General features: G+C 34.6%; 2 protein-coding genes across 4 annotated transcripts in view; one reads left to right on the plus strand and one right to left on the minus strand.

Moving 5' to 3' along the window:
* Nucleotides 1-3: 3 nt before the first annotated feature.
* On the minus strand, nt 4-21113 carry LOC120353681. Its single transcript, XM_039438368.1, has 4 exons — nt 21015-21113; nt 8409-8524; nt 1894-2103; nt 4-397 (listed from the first exon to the last, which is right to left on the minus strand). The coding sequence occupies exons 3-4, from the start codon at nt 1989-1991 to the stop codon at nt 172-174; spliced, it is 324 nt and encodes a 107-aa protein (XP_039294302.1). The 5' UTR covers nt 1992-2103; nt 8409-8524; nt 21015-21113; the 3' UTR covers nt 4-171.
* The window catches only part of LOC120353680, a 70588-nt gene continuing 62614 nt past the window's right edge, over nt 14383-22356 (plus strand). For 2 of the 3 annotated variants that reach the window (XR_005572521.1, XM_039438363.1), the window contains exon 1: nt 14383-14466. Coding sequence is in view for 2 of the 3 variants with exons in the window: in XM_039438363.1 (XP_039294297.1) it covers nt 14405-14466 (62 nt within the window). In the remaining variant the exon portion in view is untranslated. The remainder of the gene's footprint in view (nt 14467-22356) is intronic. The other variant, XM_039438366.1, reaches the window with a different exon arrangement.

A 22356-nucleotide genomic window follows, 5' to 3' on the forward strand; every position in this document is an offset into this window, starting at 1 on the left:
GGACGACTGAGAAATTCAATTCATTCATCCATTCAATAGAGAGTGCAGTACTTTCTTTCTTTTTTCTTAGTCCTCCATTGAAGAAATTCGTTGAATCTTTACATTTCTCTTGAATAGAATAATCAATTATCAAGAGTTTATTGTAAAATGAATCATAAACTCTAAAAGTATTCAAGTCAATGGCGGGATTTTCTTCTTTTTCCGTTTGATTTTCTTCGGTGTACTGTTTGCTTCTTGGTTGGAGGACGACGGAAAACTTGTGATTGTTTCAGTTGTCGTCCATTTGTTGGAGTCATCTTGTGTCGACGAGTTGCATGCGAAACTTGAGCACGATTTTCTCCTGATCATTGAGAACAGCTCGTCCAGAGCATAAGTTGTCAATGGTATTTTGGGAGACCTGTGTAAAAACAAAGAAGAAAATTTCGTTAATTCAATAATTGCTAAAAGCTACTTTATCACTAGAAACTGATTACTTTCAAATAACTTACTTGAAAGTAACTACTTCATACTTGATCATTGAAAAGAGATCATCGTGGGGAGATAGGTTTGAGAAGGATAATAATGATAATAATATTGAGTGACCTGGCTGGCTCAGGTCTGCTGTCAGAGTTTTCAGGTCGCAACTGATCAATTTCAGGGCCTCTGACATGACCTAACGACTGATTTTTAGGCAGCCGGGACCGACCGCTTAACGTGTCCATCAGAAACACGGGAGTGGCCCGAGATAAATATCTTGCCCGGGCCGGGATATGAACCCGGGCCTCTGAATCATAAAGCCTGCATCTGATCCACTCGACTACGGCCACTCCGTTTGAGAAGGATGAACAATGTGGAGAAGAAGAAAGAAAGACGAGGAAGGAGAGACGAGGTCAAGGAAGAAAGAACAAGAAGGAAAATACGACATATTAATCAGATTAATATGATGATTGGTGGCACTGTAAGCCACTATTCATAAGTGAAAATATTATGAATATTTATGGGATGATGGCTTTCAAACTCTTAATGAATGTAAGGAAGAATATTGACAGCTTGCACTAGAGATTTGATTGATAATATTATTAAACATCTAAAGAATCATATTATAGAGGAATGAGAGGGATGAGAAGTTGGCATAAAAAAGGGAGGGAGAAGACATTACACATCAGTTTTAAAGCAATTTATAAGAGAGACTAGTTTGAGTTGTTACATCGTGATTGATCAAAGACATAATAATTATCACATTTATTTAACGTGATACGATTACCGAGTGACTAGTTTCGGTTGTTACATAGTGATTAATCGAAGACATAATTATCATATTAATTTAATGTGATACGATTTATGGAGATTTTAGTTTCGGTTGTTACATCGTGTTTAATCAAAGACATAATTATCACATTCATTCAACTTGATAGGATTTATCGAGAGATTAGTTTCAGTTTTTACATCTTAATTAATCTCAAATATTATTTGGAGTTCATGTTCATTTATGAACTCGAAGACTTCTATAGTGAGGTCCACGTTATAATGGTAGTGGAGAATAATAGGAGAAAAACGTTGCTGATTCTCTGTCTTTTCAATGCCTTCTATAGACGGTAGCTGATACAGGTTCATTAATGTAATATTAACTGTTCATTCTTGTTTGAAATAATCAATTATATTTTATTAAGCAAGTAATTATTTTTTTCAATAATTTCATAATTAAGATGAAATATCTTGTAATTAATTATTAATTCTACATTGTTAGAAGACGATCTGGCAACAGAGCAAAGCGAAAGAGATAGCGCTATACGCTTTGTTGGATGATAGACAAGGATAGCAATGCCATTGCTAATCAAACACTGCCATTATAACAAAGACCTCACTATAGTTCGGTGTACTTCTACACCGAAATGAAGCTAAATATTGGCTTACTTTCGGGCCAATAAGAAGTAGACTCTCTCCTCGATGGTGACACCTGATTGGCTGCTATCATCTGCAGCCGAGAGTGCCGCCTCACAAACCCGCCTCATGTCACACTGCTCCGCCTCCACTGCATCCAATGTCGCCGCCCCCGAAGGCAGTCGGTCGCTGATCTCCCGCCCCCCAACTCCGACCAATCCCGGACGACTTCTGGTTACACCTCTGCAATTCACACAAGAATCAACCAATGAAAAGTCTCGAAACAATCTACTGGAAGTAATTGTCATAGCTATTGATTTATTGGAATATTTGAGATACCAGTTTCGGTTGTTAGACCAGCATCAATGTCTAGTGAACTGGAAGCTTCAACAGCGAATTCGTTAGCTTTGGTTATCCTTGTTCTACTAGAGTGAGGTCCATGTTATAATGGCAGTATTTTATTGACATTGGTGTTGCTATCATTGTCTATCATTCAACAAATCAGATAGAGTTGTCCTTTTATTGGCTCTGCAACGTTGCCAGATGGTTTTTCAACACTGTAGAGATATGATTAATTGACACAAATTCAATCTCGATTTTGAAAATGTATTATTAAGTCATCTTGATATATATTTTCTCGACTAATAAAACATAATTGATAATAGATTTGGGCCAAGCCTGTTGTTCCTTCCTAATCATATTCATATGATTTGTGATTCTGTCCACGAATAAATAGATAATATTTAAAACAAGAATGAACAGTCAATTCTTCAGATATAGATATTCATTACAGATAGAGATATATTCTTCATCAAAGCTATTTTTATATAGAAATGAGTGACAAAGCAGAGAATTGGCATAGCTGTTCTCCTATCTTTCACCACTGTCATTATAACGTGGACCTCACTAAAGTCACGTGATGAGATAAAATAGCTAAATAATAATAATATCGAGTGACTTGGCTGACTCAGGTCTGGTGTCAGAGTTCACAAGCTTCCTGGCAAGTTACTGTGCATCAGCATAAGAAAATATCCCACGGTATAGGTCGTTCATGTTCCTAACTTCAAGCCCATTATTTGTTAACTCAAGCCGATTACTGTCAACCACTGTCTATTATCACTGTTTTGGCCGGGTGACAGAGTATGAGAGACTACTAGCGTCACATAGCTTCACCAAAAAAATCTGGTGTGGCGCACTCACACAACTTTCCTTGCCGTTATGAAAATTTATCAACTGACGCTAGTGTTCCCGCGCATCTCAAGTCTACTATTCAAAGATCCAAGCCAGCTGGTGACAGGACAATAAGGCTGGAGACACACGAAGTTTGCTATCTCTTCATAGTGAATGATTTAATAGAATCAACAGTTGCCAACAGTTGCAGTAATTGAGATAATAACATTTTCTCAAATGTCGAGCTTATTTTCAATTTCAGGTGAAAATGTTACTGAACATTAATTGAAGAGATTTTCATGTTCAATCTTTTCCACTTTGAATTTTTTGTCCAAATTGTATCTAAAGCCTGATAATTGGGAATCTAAAATCAAACTTTGCATAGATAGGGCGGAGCTCCTGAATTTTTTACAGATATGGGACTTGTGGCAGTTGATAAAGCTTATCAATGACTATTCTAGGTGTGAACTCATACACAAACACACACACACACACACACATTCAGGCCAATACCCAAAAACCACTTTTTTGGACTCAGGGGATCTTGAAACGTATAGAAATTTGGAAATTGGGGTACCTTAATTTTTTTTCGGACAGCAATACTTCCCTTACCTATGGTAATAGGGCAAGGAAAGTAACAACTACTAGGACTATCGGCTTGAGTTGAGAGTGGAATTTGTATCATAAACGTCCTATCCCATAGGATATAATTATTCTAATGCTATATTTTCTCTTTGCTGATTCACAGTAACTTACCAGAAAGCTTGTGTTCTTACACTCACCCCAACAAAAACAGTGATAAATAGACAGTAAGTAGTCGACAGCAATCAGCTTGAGTTGATAAATGAATTGGCTTGAAATTTGGGTCATAAACGCCCTATACAATGGGATGATATTAGGTACAAATACATAGTGTGAGGCGTGAACTCTACTAGTCTGATTGTCAGACTATAGTGAGGTCCACGTTATAATGACAGTGGATAAAGATGAAAGAATGGCGATGCCGATTCTCTGCATTTAATTAATTATATTTCTACACTGTCAAAAACATAATTGGCATCGTTGTAGACGTAGAAAAGGATAGTACCACCGGCTTTATCGAATGATAGACAATGATAGCAAAACCAAAGTTGATCAAATACTGTCATTATAACGTGGATCTCACTATAGTTTGATTGAATTTTGAATTGTATTCTGTATTTTGTAACTCAGTTAGTTAGTTTGAGTTTGTTGACAAGTTATTTAGTAAGTTAGTTGGTAAGTGAGCAGACTATTACGTGCAACGAACGGAAATCCGGGTAAAACACTTTCCCCGTTTTAAAAAGCTGCCTTTCTAAAATGCTCCGAAACAAGCTTATCGTTTTGTCAGCTTTCAGAGTCGAAACAAATATGCTCAACATCTTCCCTCACTGAACCATACAAGTGTCACTGATCTACAGTAGAAGGCTTCTACGAACTCATCTTATGCCTACAATGTAACTAGTGAGTTATGGTGTAATTCTTTTTACTTTCACTTGAATCATAATGGATAAAGCCGTTCCAAGTCATACTGTTATGTTCAAACCATGTTTCATATGAACATGAATAGCAATGACTCGATTTATGAAGATAAAATGATATTAATCACGAATGGTTAATCGGACGGAAAAGGGTTACTGGAAAGTCTAAAGTTTAGTCTATAAAGTCTAAAGTTGAAGTCTTCAGACTCGCTTAGATCGCTTCAGACTCGTTTGAATGAAGTTGAATAAGCACATTAGGTACCAAGTACCAATCTAAAATTTGACGATTTATGAAGATCAAATGATATTAATCACGAATGGTTAATTGGACGGAAAAGGGTTACTGGAAAGTCTAAAGTTTAGTCTATAAAGTCTAAAGTTGAAGTCTTCATACTCGCTTAGATCGCTTCAGACTCGCTTGAATGAAGTTCAATAAGCACATTTGGTACCAAGTACCAATTTAAAAGATTATAGAAAACAATATGTAATTTAAGTAAATTTTAGTAAACAATATGTAATATGTGTTTTCATGTAACTTTATTTAATTTTTTATTGACAAAGCTACTCAACTGGCAACCATATAATTTCAATTTTTCTTGATGATTCTTCCCTAGAGAGAATAGTACCTACTTTGTTTTTCCCCCCGACCATGCGAATATAATCTATATATATAAAAGCGAAATGGCACTCACTCACTGACTGACTGACTCACTCACTCACTCACTCACTCACTCACTCGCTTAACTAAAAATCTACCGGACCAAAAACGTTCAAATTTGGTAGGTATGTTCAGTTGGCCCTTTAGAGGCGCACTAAGAAATCTTTTGGCAATATTTTAACTCTAAGTTTTTTTTTAAGGCTTTAAAGTATAACTTTAAGGCTTTAAAGTTCGTCTTTTAGCATGTATATTCTTCTTCTCCCAATCTCTTAATTATAATTGAAATTTCCATATCATAATATGTTACTATAGAACTATAATCTAGATAGAGTACCTCTTCGAAACAGTTGTTAACTGGCAACTAAATTAATAATTTTGTCAGGTTGGCATTAAGTTGAGTTGACTTTGTTAGGTTGGCACCAAGTTGAAGATTTAAATGCATTTATCGCGGAAAAATTGATTGGGCACTGCTACTTCAATCCTGGGATAATTATATTTCTAGCCGTCAGGCTCGCTTCGCTCGCCATATCCGTTTAGCCAGACGTTTAGTCTGGACCCCCGACTGGATTGTCCTAACATATGATAAAAATGCTCAAATGAAAAATGCAGGCGAGCGAAGCGAGCCTGCTGATCTCATTCCTGGACAATCCAGTCGGGGGTCCAGGGGGCGGAGCCCCCTGGCTAGACGGATATGGCGAGCGAAGCGAGCCTGACGGCTAGTTATATTATATAGCACATTAGGGTGCCAATAAACAGTAGGAAGAACGTTGATTTGAGGAATTTGTTCAAAAATAAATAAGAGTCCTCTGACGTTCACAAATCTATTATCACTGCATGTTTATATTCATCATCTCAACTTCTTCATTGTTCAAATGTCTAAATCTCTACTTTCCAATACTTCCTATTATTATTAAATTCTACATTGCTTGTGAATTTCTATGATGAGATTCACAGTTAGCATTCCTCATAAATCGTTGCTTCTCATTTTTCCAGTGTTGATAGTTTAATGTGACCATACGATAGATTTCAGATTTTAATAGATTTTTAAACTGATGTTTCTGTGTTATTAATGACGTTGTTGTAACATTTAATGTTGTGTGACAATAAATGATTTGATTCGATTACGTAGTCTCTAGTCAATTCTTCTTCTTCTTCTAGTGCGTCTCCTATCGGAGGTTCGCTATCAGCACAGCAATCCGGATCTTATTCACTGCCGCTCGAAACAAGTCTTTGCTGCTGCAGTCAAACCATCCCTCACATTTTTAAGCCAGGAAACACGTCGCCTTCCAACACTCCTTTGTCCGCTGATTTTTCCTTGAACTATATTCTGCAGAGTTTTATATTTGTGGCTTCTCATTAGATGTCCAAGATACAGGAGTTTTCTCTTTTTTATGGTGTAAACAATTTCACATTGTTTCTTCATTTTCCCTAGGACTTCCATGTCCTAGTCAATGTCATTCCTTCAAAAACGCACATAATTTATGATCCTATTGCCATAATAATAATATTCACTTGAAATGTTTGTATTCCTCATGAATAAGAGCAATACTTCGCATTCAACATATTATGCAACATTTTGAAGTAAATGTCAAAAAGGTTCATGGTATAATTTCACTGGAATGACTTTGAAAAGTAATTTCACTTCAAGAATAACTGAAATATTGATGAATTCAAGTAAAATAATTAATTGTTTGCTACTGCAGAAGTGCAAAACATAATATTTTTTCGAAATATGGTAATTGATAACAGAATTCGAGAGCAAATGGATGAATTTATGAGATGCTGATTACAGTTTCATTTGAATTCCATTTGGTTGGAGTGACCAAATATAATAATGGATTATGAATAAGTACATCCAGCTATAACTAAATTCATTTATTTATCATTTACAATCAACTTAAGGACAAAGAGACAGACTACAGTCCAAAACTTCTTTTCATCCCAATTTCATAAAATAAATTGTCCAAATAAAGGTTATTTATATTATTATTTTATCGATCTTATAAACGTGTACTTTAAAAGCTGACTTGTTTTGTTATAATGACGTAATATAGCACTGACGTCGGTTGCAGAGTTTAGGCGAGCTCAACATTTGACAGCATTTGTCATGCTGTGATTGGTCAATATCCAAGCACTTCAATCCTAGCACCTGATTGGCTGAGATAGTCGTTTAAGACATATGGCGGACACCAATCAACATGAAATGGCGGATATTGTACAACACTTGGTATTATTGTTGAAATCCATTTCGATGAATGGAGCAGGAAGATTCACATATAGTAAGTTATTTTCTGAAATAAGCAGTAGGCCTATCAAACATAGAGAAACTTATATAATGAAAATATATAATAATAATGATAAATAAATATGATAAAATGAATGAAGCATATCATTCTATTTATGTATTTTATTATTTGTAGGCACCTGCTGTAAAATCTTTTAAGTTTAGCGGGACCAATTTTGTAATGCTACCACATAGAAACATAGCGTAAGTAGATTTCCCATGGTATAGGGCGTTTATGTTGCAACTTTTACTGTTATCTCAAGCCGAATACTGTCGATTTTTACTGTTTTGATCGGGTGAGAGTGTATGAACGACACAATATGAGAGACTAACAGCGTCATAAAGCTTCACGGGAAAGAACTACGTGGACTATCGGCTTGAGATAAAAGTTGCGACTTAAACGCTCTATGTACCATGGGATATCTACTTACGCTATTGTTTCTCTATGATGATACTTATCCATCTTTGATAAGCATACTGCTTATTTCAGAAAATAACTTACTATATGTGAATCTTCCTGCTCCATTCATCAAAATGGATTTCAACAATAATACCAAGTGTTGTACAATATCCGCCATTTCATGTTGATTTGTGTCCGCCATCTTGTTGTCTTGACCGACTATCTCAGCCAATCTACTTATGCTATTGTTTCTCTATGAATACCAGAGGATGAGAAAAAATTAAGATATAAGATTTAATCCTACCACGTGATTCTCACATTAAATCAGTCTCGGGGAGTCTTCAACCCCTATATTTGAAGTAAGTTAACAGTGAAATTTGGAACATAAACGGAAATTGGCGATCATTAACGAACTTAATGAAATTGACGAACGGAAACGGAAATTACGGAACATAATTGGAAATTTGGAACATAAACGCCCTTTACTTTACCATGGGATATCTTCTTTTGCTATCCTTTCTCTATGACATTACTCACTGAGTCGCGTTGACGTTGACAACGGCTGGAGTCAATGCTGCCACAAAAAGTCAAGAGGTACTAAAGTTGCCAAAAACTTTAACGCTTGACTCATCGGTGACATCTTATGCGTGGATCTGAGAAAAAATTAAAAATACATTAAAATTAAAAATCTGGTACGGTACACTCACACCACGGTATATAGAAGAAGACGGTAGGTGTCACGCGCATGTTTGTGCTAAATTTCCGGTGTAGCTGACGTCATTTTATATCCGATCATCTGTTTTTAACAAATAAGTTTAATAAATTGCCAATAGGTGTTAAAAACCTCGGTTGGTGGCGATGACGCAATGTAGCTGGCTGGCCACTGCGTACACATTTCATGACCCCTACCGTTTTCATCTAAATACCGTGACTCACACAACTTTCCTTGCTCATTGATCTATAAGCCTCATTAACGAGGATAATTCAGGGAATAACATTATGCCGATTGACAGCTAAATAATTAAAACTACAATTATACTATTGTGATTGTGTTCAGAGTACATCTTCCTTTGTTTGAATTATGAAATTTGAGGTTTTTTTAAAAAGTTGTCAAAACAGCTGTTCTACAAATAAAATATCGACATAATATGTATGTTCTTTTGAATAAACTGCTCTACCTACCTACCTCACGCACGAGAATGAGGTTACAAAATAAATTTCTCAAGGATGGGGTGGACCCCCTGTTAATTTCTCAGGGAGGAGACTCATGCCAGTTAATAGAGCTGATATATAACTATACAGGGTATGAATTTGAAAAAAATCGGTCAAGTCATTTTTGTGACTTGAAAATCGTGATAGAAATTTAACAACATTCATTCTTCTCAGGAATATTACGTAGCTCCTGCAATTTTCCCAGAAATGAGACTCATGTCAGTTGATAGGGCTTATAAATAGCTATCTAGGGTATAAATTTGAAGTAAATCGTTAGAGCCGTTTTTGAGAAAACCGTGAAAAACATGGTTTTTTAGTGATTATTCGCCATTTTTCTCAAGAATATTACGGAGCTCCTGCGATTTTCCCAGAAATGAGACTCATGTCAGTTAATAGGGCTTATAAATAGCTATCAAGGGTATAAATTTGAAGAAAATCACTAGAGCCGTTTTCGAGAAAACCGAGAAAAACATGGTTTCTTAGTCATTATCCACCATTTTTTCCGCCATTTTGAATTGAATTTTATCGAATTTTCACTGTCGGATACTCATGGTATAAGGACCTCAAGTTTAAAATTTCAAGTCAATCGGTTAATTAGGAATGGAGTTATCGTGTTCACAGACACACACACACACACACACACACACACACACACACACAGACAGACCAACACCCAAAAATCATGTTTTTGGACTCACGGGACCTTGATACGTATAGAAAACATGAAATTAGGGTACCTTGAATTTTTTTGGAAAGCAATACTTATTTACCTATGGTAATAGGGCAAGGAAAGTAAAAATGGAGCGCGTGACTGGAGCAACATATATGTTCAGCAAAGAGAGCAGAGTTATGGAGATGACATCCGACTGTTCAAAATATTATAGAGAAATGAAAGCAATCTGTGGTTTCTGAGCTTCAAGTGACATCTCAATCATAACTCGCAACTCTGAATAAGGAAAATTGAATGGGCAGAACTCATTGAAACGTTTAAAGTATCTCAAGTGTATTTTGAATTATTTCTACCTCAAGCTTATGCAGTGCCATATCTCGATTTGACCAATAGTTCAATAAACTTCTCACAAGGGTGTAGTCCAATAGAATAAGGATAGAATAGTCATCAACGTGGGAGCAGGTTCTTCGAATGAAACCTATCTCCTAACAAGGCCTAGTAGGCTACATAATTTTTTTACAAAAAAAAAAAAAAAAATTGAAATTTAGCTCGGAATCAAAAATCACTCAAAGGTTTCTGAAATGTTCAACTCTTTTGTCAACTTGATCATTGATATCATAAATGGAAACATGTATATCCCTTTGCCTTGTGAATGACAAAATTTCTAAGGACGGCAAAATATCATAGCAATAAAAATCGATGTGTATGTGTGTGTGTGTGTGTGTGTGTGTGTGTGTGTGTGTGTGTGTGTGTGTGTGTGTGTGTGTGTGTGTGTGAGGGGCGTCGAGGGACCAATGTCAAAGCGATAACCACAGAGCAAATAATCAGAATACTGCATTCGGAAGAAAAAAAGGTTTCCAAGAAATAAATCATGCTATAATAAAAATTTAATAAACGTTTTAGTAAAATTCTCGGAACCCTGGACCCTGGAGTTAATCAAAATTGAACAGCAGCATTGTACATGACGTTGAGCAGAAATGACAAGCAAACGTTACATTCGAGACAGAACATTTAATGAGTTATCTCCATTTGTGTGAAATGGAACTTCAGTGAGAGAGAGAAAGACTGCCAAGAGAGAAAGAGTGATCAGATTAGATTTCTTAATTTATGTATGTTGCAATATTTACTGGTTATACACTAATTTACATTAAATGAGGATAATGCTAATCATCCAACAAATTTTACAAATTATAAAAAATGAATCAATGAAAATCTTTACTTAAATGAAATTAGAATAATGATAATATAAAATTGTAATGTAACTTCTTAAATCGGCGGTGTTTCAACAAATAATTGTTGATTCTCTAAGAAAGATATAAAATAATATCCTCCCCATCAACACACGACCGGGTTGTGATGGAATAGAGCTGTTGGGAATTATAACATGTGAATATGTGATTTGAATCTAGAATTATGGGATGAATGATATTAAAAGAGTAATAGTGAGTACAATATTGCATTAATGATTCGAAATAGATAAATTAAACAAATGTTATGGGGTGGGATTTAATTAAGAGTTTAGAAATTGATTGAGTAATAATGACGATATACAATACTGAAGAACAGAAAATGTTGAGATGAGATGATGAATATATTATTATGTAAGATGGATGAATGAATGGAATGAAGATTGGAAAGGGAGGGAGATTATGCAGTGCTCTAGGGTTGGACAGACTAAGTCATTTTCTCTATAAGATATTTTTTCAAAGACAAGATAAAGCCCGCTTGGCTCTCAATGCATCTAATATAGTTGGGAAGTTTATTCCATTCAGTGAGTGAGAGAGAGAGAGAGTGATGTAGAAGGGAAAACTGCGATTCAATTAGCTATGAAAATTTGATCACCACCTCCCAGTCCAGCCCTCTGATTGGTTTGACAATTTATTAATTAGTTGTTTCGTGTTGCGTCTCTATTATTATCATAAATTATGGACGTGCTTTGCGTGTTGCATACTTGAATTACTGCAGGCGCTCCAGAACTTTATATACTACTAGCCGTCATGCTCGCTTCGCTCGCAATATCCGTCTAGCCAGACGAGGGGGCTCAGCCCCCTGGACCCCCGACTGGATCGTCCAGAAATGAGATCAGCGGGCTCGCTTCGCTCGCCTGCATTTTTCATTTGAGCATGCTTCATTCCATCAGAAAGTCAAAGTACTGAGAAAACGCAGAAAAGCTGAGAAAAACGCTGATTTTGGGCGTATCTTTGATGAAATATTCAAGTCTTCTCATCACAAAATTTTTAGATCCTAGCTAAGCCTCTGTACCAAATTTGAACAATTTTCTGTCTATTACTTGATGAAAGAACTGAAAAAAACGCAAAAAACCGCTAATTTTGGGCGTATCTTTTGCGTTATTTCAAATTCCTTCTAACACAACATTATTACACCCCAGCTGAGCTTCTGTAGTAAATTTGAACATTTTCTGTTCATTATTTTTTTTCGATAAAGCGCAAAAAACGCAGATTTTGGGCGTATCTTTGGCGTTATTCAAAAATATCTTATCACTCGTTGCTCACCCACCAAAATGTCATTCTGGAAGTATCAATTTCATTTCGATTTTATCGATTGTATTGGAGTGTATCCTACAAGAAACATTATCATAAACAATGTATTGGAATTAAATTATTCGAATTAATCCATTCCTATATCTCATTCGAATTATAAAATTTATTTAAACTTAAATTTAATAGACCTTCATGCTACTGGATCAGAGTCGAAGTCTTCACCACTTCAAAGTTTTCTATATGATAATTTTCTTTAATAGCGTTTCATCATCTTCTATACTTATAAAAGGCTAAGCCTCGACAGACTGAAATCACACCACAGCCCAAACTACTGAGCCTAAAAACTTGAAATTTTGCACGATTGTCTATGGTAGCCTGACAACATCCACTAAGAAAGGATTTTCAGAAATTTGCCCCCCTGAGGGAGCTAGGGCCCCCCCAAAATTTTGTACTTTTTAACCGCTCATTGCACAGCAAAGTCATGAGGAACTTTTTTGTTCAGCTACGAAAAAAAATTGGATTTATGCAGAAAAATTTCGATCAGGAGCACAGGGGAGTCCAGGAGAGGGCATTTTTCGAAAATTTTGATGTAAAATCACACTACAGCTCAAACTAATTGTCCTACAGACTTGAAACTTTGCACAAATATTCTTCAAACATGCTAGACGCGCACTAAGAACGGATTTTGAGATATATTGCCTCTAAGGGTTTCAAAGGATGAAAAAGGATCCTATTAAGTAGGGTTATGAACATGGTAAGGTGAGTGCCATATGGAAATGAAATAATTTATTTATTGACATGTGATATTCTAACATATGTTGTAATCATTGGAAATAACAAAATAATATGATAGAAATTCAAAAAAGAACATCTGTTCTGTTATTGCTTTCTACCTGATTCCACTCAACCTCAATAATATTGTTCTGATAATTGATAAATATGTTTAATATTATTATTAATATAAAAAAAGTATTGTTTTGATAATCAATATTTTTTCACAAACTCTGTATAATAATATGGCGAATGTGAAACAGCTGCATCGAAGAAATTATGTCAACAACATATGTTTAGGAAAGTCATAGTTTTGAACTTCATTTTCCTGATGCAATGTATAGGCCCAATGTATGGATTATTAATTTTTTAGCTAGAACCGTTTTTTGAGACTGCTAAATAAACGTCTACAGTTTTATCAATGCTGTATCGACAATACAAAAACGCATGCAGTTAATATGTCTTTAAATAAAGGTGTTGACATTCACATGAATTAATTATTCTCTACCATTTTTATTTTATTACAATTTCAAAATTATTCGAAGCATGATAGAATTATTGACTCACTGTAGAGTCAGTCAAAAATTTTAATATTGAAATGAGGGCTATTTTGGCAAGCTGAACAAAAAATAAGATCCTATGCACCTTTTCGATATTTCCTCAAATGAAAAATGAGTTTTGTGGGTTGTCAAAACTCCCCCTGAAAGGGAAACTATTCAACTTATCCTATCGTTTAGTAAATTAAGAATGATTTCTGCGTTGAATAACATGTATCTTGCCAACAAGTATCGAACTCTCTAAATGGAGGTAGAATGATAAGGTTGACAACTCTTAGTTCTGTTGTTTTAACATTTTTTTTTAAATAACTTTCAAAAAGTTCATGTAGTACCTACTATTGTGTTCGAGAAACTTCTGGGGCTATCATAGTTTCACAACTATTCTGTTCCACACTCCTATCGCTTGCAGTCGTAAACCATATCTATAATAAAATAAAGAGTTGGCTTATACATGTACGGGATAGGAAAATTATGTTTGACGCATTATCACGTCTGAACTACTGGACTAATCAACTTGAAATTTTGCATATAGGCTAGATTCTTAATTAACCAAGGATGGTTATAGGCCTATTTTCAATTCTTCAAAATTTTATTACGTCAAGTTTTCAGATTATCAATTTTGAAAATAGATCCTTGCGAAGCACGGGTCCTGCTAGTTCAACATACAAACGCGCTGTTGATCGAATCAGTCTGTGTTTTGCTGAAGACATTAATAGAATATTTTAAATTAATTATGCAGTCGCTTTCTGACAAACAAGAGATGATCATCGTCGATGCTTCTAGATTAATCCATCAGTTATAGTTCGACATTCGGGTGAGAAGATGCATAAATTTGTGAGTTCATTGTTTGGCTTTTCTGCTGTGGTCATCTTCATTTTACAGCTGTAAGTATTGTCTTATCTCTAGGCTATGTAGAGATGTAATGAACCATTCAACGATCTATATATACTAACACTACTATACAAGTTACTATATATAGATTGTTGGAACCACTATAGTGAGGTCCACGTTATAATGACAGTGGAGAAAGATAGCAGAACAACGTTGTCGATCCTCTGTCCTGTTAATGATGCCTTCTATAGACGGTAGCTGATGCAGGATTATTGATGTAATATAAACTGTTCATTCTCGTTTTAAATAATCAGTTATACTAAGCAAGAAATTATATTTTCAATAATGAGTTTTCAATAATTTTTATAATGAGTTTAACATGAAATATTCCATGTCAATCCTACATTTTTAATGGATGACGTGGTAACAGAGCAAAGACAGAAAGAGATAGCGATATCCGCTCTGTTAAATGATAGACAAGGATATCAATGGTATTGCTAATCTAACACTGCCATTATAACGTGGATTTCACTATAGTATATTAAATAATCTCAATTATAGAAATTATCATTAGATCATGAACAGCTATATCACTATTTTCCACTGATTGAAATATATTGAGAAGTCATTAATCATTACCACAGCGTCCTTAAAATATTTGCGAGTTCCCAGAGAGAGTTCAACGGGGTTTAAAACAATAAAAAAATCGGGAATCAAAAATTACTCAACTCTTTCGTCAACTCGATCATTGATATCATAAATGGAAACATGTAAATCCCTTTGCCTTGTGAATGACAAAATTGCACATTTTCCAATGTTGACACTAAGTTGGTTTCTACTGCACCAAGAAAACACAATGATCCAGGTCATTCTGGAGCCTCTAACTCAATAACCTCGAATTTGAAGCTAACTTGGGGTAGTGTGGTACTTCAGAAAAAGTCCAGTTGGCTACTTTTTTTGAAAAGCTCTGGGAACTGCAGACACTACAAATTAAGTCGCTTCTATTTTCCACCAAATAAAATCATTTTGAATTTTCTAATCAAATAAAAACAGTACCCGATGTACTCCGATGTACTGGACAGTAGTCCAGGTATCAATAGCTACCATAACTATTAAGTTATAACATAACCAATAAGTTATTCATAACTGAATTTCGATCGATGGAGACTGTCAAGAAAGTGAAAACCATTCAGAAAGAACGCCATCAAATTTGACACCCACAGTTTTCGTTTGGCAAGTTGAGTTCAATTCAAACTACAGTAAAATCATAGAGAAACAATAGCATAAGTAGATAACCCATGGTATAGGGCGTTTAAGTCGCAGCTTTTACTGTTATCCAAAACCGATAGTCCACGTAGTATTTTCCCGTGGAGCTTTATGACGCTGGCAGTCTCTCATATTGTGCCGTTCATACACTTTTACCTGGTCAAAACAGTAAAAATTGACAATAATCGGCTTGAGATAACAGTAAAAGTTGCGACATAAACGCCCTATACCATGGGATATCTACTTATGCTATTGTTTCTCTATGGTAATATTCACTCAAATCTGTCGGCATCGGCTGAATTGGAAGTGTTGGTACCATTTATGAGGAATGCTGACAGATTAAAATCAATCTCACCAATATAAGCTTTGTTTCAATCGAATTGTTGCCGTTATTTATAAGGAGCCCTGACAGTTTAATGTGGATCTCACTACTGTAGGCTGACAACAACAAGGAGACGAAAGTGATATCTAAATTTGAGTAAAAGCAAGCTTGTTCAGATAGCTTGACGCCTGCGCTGTTATCAGAGCATCACAGCTGCGTTTTTTCCGGAAGCTGAGGACGATCTTCAGCTGAAAACTGGAGCTTGCACGGCTCAGCTATTCAGAGCATGCCACGCCAGCTGATGCCTGACCGACCTTCAATTAATTATTGCTGTTAATTGGCTGCTGAATCACGTAAAACTTTCAGCATTCCGTATAACTATTTTCAGAAATGCTTCCATTCAAATCAATTCTGAAAGAGTGCTGATAGAAATTACAAATATTGAGATCAAATTTAATCTGTCAGTATTGTTTAAATGGGAATCATTGATGTAGTTAAATCAGGAAAGCTGACAGTGTTTGAAGTAACTCAAGCTCTCATTCAAGCACGCTACTCCAATATAGATCACCTTCTCTGGATCTAGTGGAGAGAGAGAGAGAGAGAGAGAGGAGAGAGAGAGAGAGAGAGAGGAGAGAGAGAGAGAGAGGAGAGAGAGAGAGAGAGAGAGAGAGAGAGAGAGATAGAGAGAGAGAGAGAGAGAGAGAGATAGAGAGAGAGAGAGAGAGAGAGAGAGAGAGAGAGAGATAGAGAGAGAGAGAGAGAGAAACAGAAATGTCTATGTCTCTAGACCTAGAAACATCGGTTTTTACGACTGGAAACTATCTCTGTAAATTTGAGAGGATGTGACTTTCGTTTTTTTGGATAACTACAGTTGTGAACAACTACGAGACTTAACCTATTTCGGGCCATGTGTGACCTTATCTAAATTTGGGAGAGGAATAGCACAAGGCTACCTGATTTTTTCTCTCCCTATCATTTTTGATGATGTGCTTATTGTGTGAATCAATAACATAACATAATAGCCAATGTTATATAATGATTATAATAATTTCAAAAATTTATTTCAGTTTCAATACACATCTCATCAAATACAAAATTCCTATATATTTTTAGTCCCTCTAGCTTTAAGCTATTTGAGGGATATTAAAAAAAATACTGAAAACATTTACTATGTTGCAATAACTTACATAATAAACAAATATAAATATATAATATATTAAATGAATGTTATTAACAAAGCAAATTATAATTCATAAATAATTACTTATAATAGATAATATGGTTGTGACAATTCTCAAATTCCATTCTTCATGAATATCTTGAAATTTGAAATTTATTCTTGTTCATATTAAAATACACAATATAAATATGAAGAAAATAAAAATCTCAGTACCCTTTTTATAAAATATTTTATCACAACATGTTTCGGTCATTTATGCCATTTTCAAGTGATATGAATTAAATAAATAATAAATGACACTAACATATGATCAAAATAAGAATCTTCCAGTAGTATTTATTTATTTAATTCATATCACTTGAAAATGGCATAAATGACCGAAACATGTTGTGATAAAATATTTTTAAAAAAGGGTACTGAGATTTTTATTTTCTTCATATTAAAATACACAAATACAATAGTTTTTGACGTGACTGGAAAAAGAAGCCTTGAGCTCCAGCCACGAGTTCTAAAAATAAGAAATACATTTTTTAATCTAATAACAGCAGTACAATTGATACAATTCTGTTGATGGATGATAATCTATGGATGTAGAATTTTATCAATAATCCAAGTACTTGAATGAAGAACTTAATGGATATTTTGGTAGACAAAGGGAAGGGAATAACAATCAGATAACAAATCGTAGATACCAGCTGCATGTGAGTCGGAACAGGCTTTAGCCTAATCCTTGATTGTAATAAGAGATAATAATCAAAAATTAATTATCTAAAAATTGAATAATCAGAGTATTTTTTTTGTTGTAAGGAATAGAATAGAGTTTAAGAAGAGAGAATTTTGTTTTTTTAATTTTTACATAAATACAAGAAGCCATTACCAAGGAAGTGAATATTACAAATTGATCAATATATTTCACATGTATTAATTTATTTTTCCTTTTTGTGTAGTTGTCATACAAAAACAACATATTGAATAATTATTCATATTGAATAAAAAAATAGCTGTCACAAATGGGTATGAATGAAGTATGGTGGATAGATTATTGAGTAAAATTAATAGAAAATTTCAATCAATTCTAGCTTTGTAGGCTCAAACTGTGAGGAGAATACTTGGATAAAATTCCATATTCAGGCCTTGTATCTGATAAGATAGGTAGGGAATTGAAGAGGAATGGATTTCATGTTGCTTTCAAGACCAAACCGATTTCAAAAAGTCTATTTAGACTTGTGTACAGACTTAAATGTGGTGATTGTAATGCTTTTTATGTGGGTCAGACTGGTAGAAGTTTCAAAAGTAGAATTAAAGAACACATCAGAGATTGGAATAAACAAAATGGGGAATTAAACTTTGCAGAACATTTTATAACAAATAATCACAAGTTCATAGTTGAGGAGAATATTGAGTTTCTGCATGTTAATAACAAAGGCAGATCTTTGAATATTCTAGAGGCTTTAGAAATAACAAGAGTAATTGAGGAAAATTCCCAATATAGTTTAAATGACCATTCATTTCGACCAATACAACACTACAAATTTAGTTTTATCATAGAATTGTAAGCATACATTAGTCAATAGTTTTTCCATTTACATATTTGTTTTATTGTCTTTCACATTTGTTTACTTAGTTCTTATTTTGCACTGAAAGTAAATTTTGTTATCATGGCGAGTCTGTTGCTTAAGCCGTCATTTTGTGACATCGTTGAGTCTTGGGAGGAGACTGTCTACCTGGGCCAATGGCAGGCGTTCATGCCCTTGAACAATAGCAGTACTAGCCTACTGGTATAAATTCGGCTGCTCTTGTATTTAGTTTTAGTTTATCAGAGATTGACAATGGTGTAATAACCGAAACCGGTCTTTCTAAGTATCAATAAATCTGTGGTTTTTTGACAATTTCTTAGACTTTTTCATTCGATATTTATTTATTCATTTGAGTATTTTGATATGACTGTTTGCAAACCATGTTTAGGTTCCCCACCCTCATAATGGTACGGGAAACTATTTATAGATGCTTCAGGCTTCACATCTGGATAACTTTGAACAGCTGATACATTTCCTGGAGGTTTTACACCTCTTTGACTGTAGCTATAACCTCTGGAACCCGAATTTATAGATTCTTTCTTATTTACACCAGTTGTATTCTGATATTTTGTACCAGGTTCACTGATAGTATTGAAGTAAATTGGTTCACTCACTGTACCAACACCGAAAGGACCCCTTGTGTTATTTTTTGTGAATATTGGTCCCCCATGGGCAATTCTATACTTGTCTCCCCCATTAATTTTGGTAACACCTCATTATTAAATCGATATTTATCTATATTATCATCAGGAATACTCCCCAGGTAAGGACTAGCAGTGAAATTACTTCTTGTTGAATTCGTTTGACCCTTAATCTGACCTTCATTGACCTTGACCTCAACCTTATCTTGACCTTGATCAGATGGTTTCAGTTTTTCAGGGTCGACTGTATCAGTGGAATTTTCCCTTCCCTTCAATGTAGACAGGCTCAAACTCTCATTTTTCACGTTTTCTAGCTTGAAAACAGATTTTTCCAGATAGTTGACGTCACTTACAACAAACTGACTATCATTTGAGGGTGCCGAAGCTACAATTAATGACTTTTCAACTGTCATGAGATTACTGTCCAATGTGGAGTTGTCTGAAAAACTGGTTGAGCTTGTACTACAGGTTTGAGGGATTATGAAGCTTAGCTGGATAAGCATGAAGCTTATGAGGAATGGAGTTGTGGATGCCTGGAAAAAGGAATTTCAACTTCAGTCTTCATGATAATTATCATATAATCCAATATTCCTTATTGAAACTTTTGGGAAATAAATCTGATTTGAGTATATAACGAATCGTACATCGAGTATTCAAGAGTGTATCTCTCTAGGTCTACTACCTCTTAAACCTTATTAAATTTATCCAATGTAACAAGTTAGTTTAGATGTGCTATTCTATCATTTCTTAATGGAAATGTATTGATTGGTCTTAATCTAAATAGACCCGTAAAAATATTTTCATTCTATGATAGTGAACTACCAATAATTATATTTATATTACAAAATAAAAACTTATAGTTATAAGTTAAACTTTGTTGTATTCTTATTGTATTATGAGTTACTACAGTTCAGTATTTCCAATGCTGACATTGTATTTAATAATTATATAACTAGCAGATAATTTGTGCTTAGTGCCGGGGAAAATTTGATGTTGTAAAATAATGTGATCTTCTTATGTCTAGGAAACATAAAAAATGTAATAACTATTTATTATTTTTTACAAAATTACGTAGATTTTAATTATGAACCGCGTGCCAATTAAGCCACTTGGAGTATGCCCTGTTTGGTTGAGCTTTAAAGTTTTGTATACTTTGAATCAGAAGTTGAATAAATTTGTTCCAATTATCAAATTATGATTAATTGATTAATAACAATGGAAATAGGCCTATGACTATCCTCGGTAAATTCAGAAAGTAAGTTAATCCTCGATAAGTTAATCAGTCCAGTAGTTCAGACGTGATGATGTGTCATTCGAGAATCTCGTATCCCGTACACCTTTCATAACATTTCATTTTTGTACAAATTTCATTTCCCGTACACATTTCGTAACTCATTTCATAGATGAGTTATAACGATTGAGTATTTTCACTACAGTAACTATAATCAATTATATTATGAATTATTGCAATCAAAACAAAACCATGCAGCGAAAATGAAAAATGATAACCATGAATGAACAATACAAATAACTAACAGGATCATTGATCTTCCATACTTCATAACACATATATCCATTTAGCAAATCAAACAAGAACCAATCAATAATATCTTACCCAGTTCATATTGATGTTTCCTCTCCAATGTGAACATCCCACTCACTTGCACACAACTGTCCATCTCCATTTTGACGCACAAATATTTATAACATTTCCGTTTTGCAACAATAATTTCTGTCAACGAAAGTCACAATACTTACGAAATGCATTGTTCAAAGAGAGAGGATGAACCATTGTTGGCTTGTTTAATGTCTGAAAACTATCTACGACATAATTTGGAGATGACACTTTCTTCACTATATTGTTCTGATGCACTCATGCATCAGTGTTACAATAATTATTATTGTCACAGATTTATGGAATTGTATAATAGAGGATGTTTATAGTCTACCATCAGAGATAAGGGAAGAAGTACTGACTTCTCTCTGATACTATGCAGTGTCAGAAACACACAACCAACTCTTGTCTGTGGTGGAATATACTACTGAGTCCCACAAGCTGGAGAACTCGCCAAAAATGCGGCAATTATTCTCTCAGCTGTTCTATTCAAAGCAGTAGGAAGTAAAAAAATATAGTTCAAATTGCATTGAGCTATCAATTGCATGCATTATTGTTTGCAATTTATAATCCAGCTAACAGTTGATTTGTGATGTGTTATTCATCCATCCATTCATTCATAATATTGATTCAATGCTACAGAATAAATAATCCATTAATAGTCCAGTCAACGAAAGATTATATAGAAGGAGAAGTTTGGAACACAATTTTTGACCCCGCAGCTCTTTTAAGGATAGTAAGTAGGTGAACATATCAAAAGTCCTCACTCCTACCCCTGTGCTAAGGGGGTGGGGTGGTTTCGAAGTACCATATTTTGGTGTTTTGCACATATCTCGAACAATATGTGTATTTTGAAAATTTTATTGGAATACAAAATTAAAGCTTATGAACTAACATTTTTCTATATATCTCTCAAAGTTTTGTAGATATGAGCTCTAGAAGGTGTCACAATTTAAAGAAAACCTTTCCGGCTCCGATTTTTCCATCTTCTGGGCCTTATAACTTAAAGATTGATTCAAAAAATCCGTACTGATCATGAGCTCATGGAGAATCATATTCTCTTCAATTTCATGTATTATTTCATGCATCTCCGATTGTTGCAGCCGTTATTGTGTTGAGTGTAAAATCTTCAGTTTAAAAACAATACATCAATTGACAGGGAAATTTGGAGGGAATGTTTGGAACACAATTTTTACTTCGCAGGTTTGTTTGGACTTCTTAGAAGGCAAACATATCAAAAGTTCTCATCCCTAGGCACATGAAACATTTATATTACTTCACCATAAACTTGATACCTCTGTGAGTAATTTGATGTAAAATTGGTTTATGTACACCATTTCTT

Source organism: Nilaparvata lugens, chromosome 11 (genome assembly GCF_014356525.2).
Source record: "Nilaparvata lugens isolate BPH chromosome 11, ASM1435652v1, whole genome shotgun sequence".
Taxonomy (NCBI): Eukaryota; Metazoa; Arthropoda; class Insecta; order Hemiptera; family Delphacidae; genus Nilaparvata; species Nilaparvata lugens.

Excerpts from the sequence above, each read along its gene's own strand:
- LOC120353681 (XM_039438368.1), bottom strand. The coding sequence starts at position 1,991 with ATGAGGCGGGTTTGTGAGGCGGCACTCTCGGCTGCAGATGATAGCAGC. Across the intron at positions 398-1,893 it reads TACTTCTTATTGGCCCGAAA|GTCTCCCAAAATACCATTGA; the intron begins GTAAGCCAATAT and ends GTTTTTACACAG.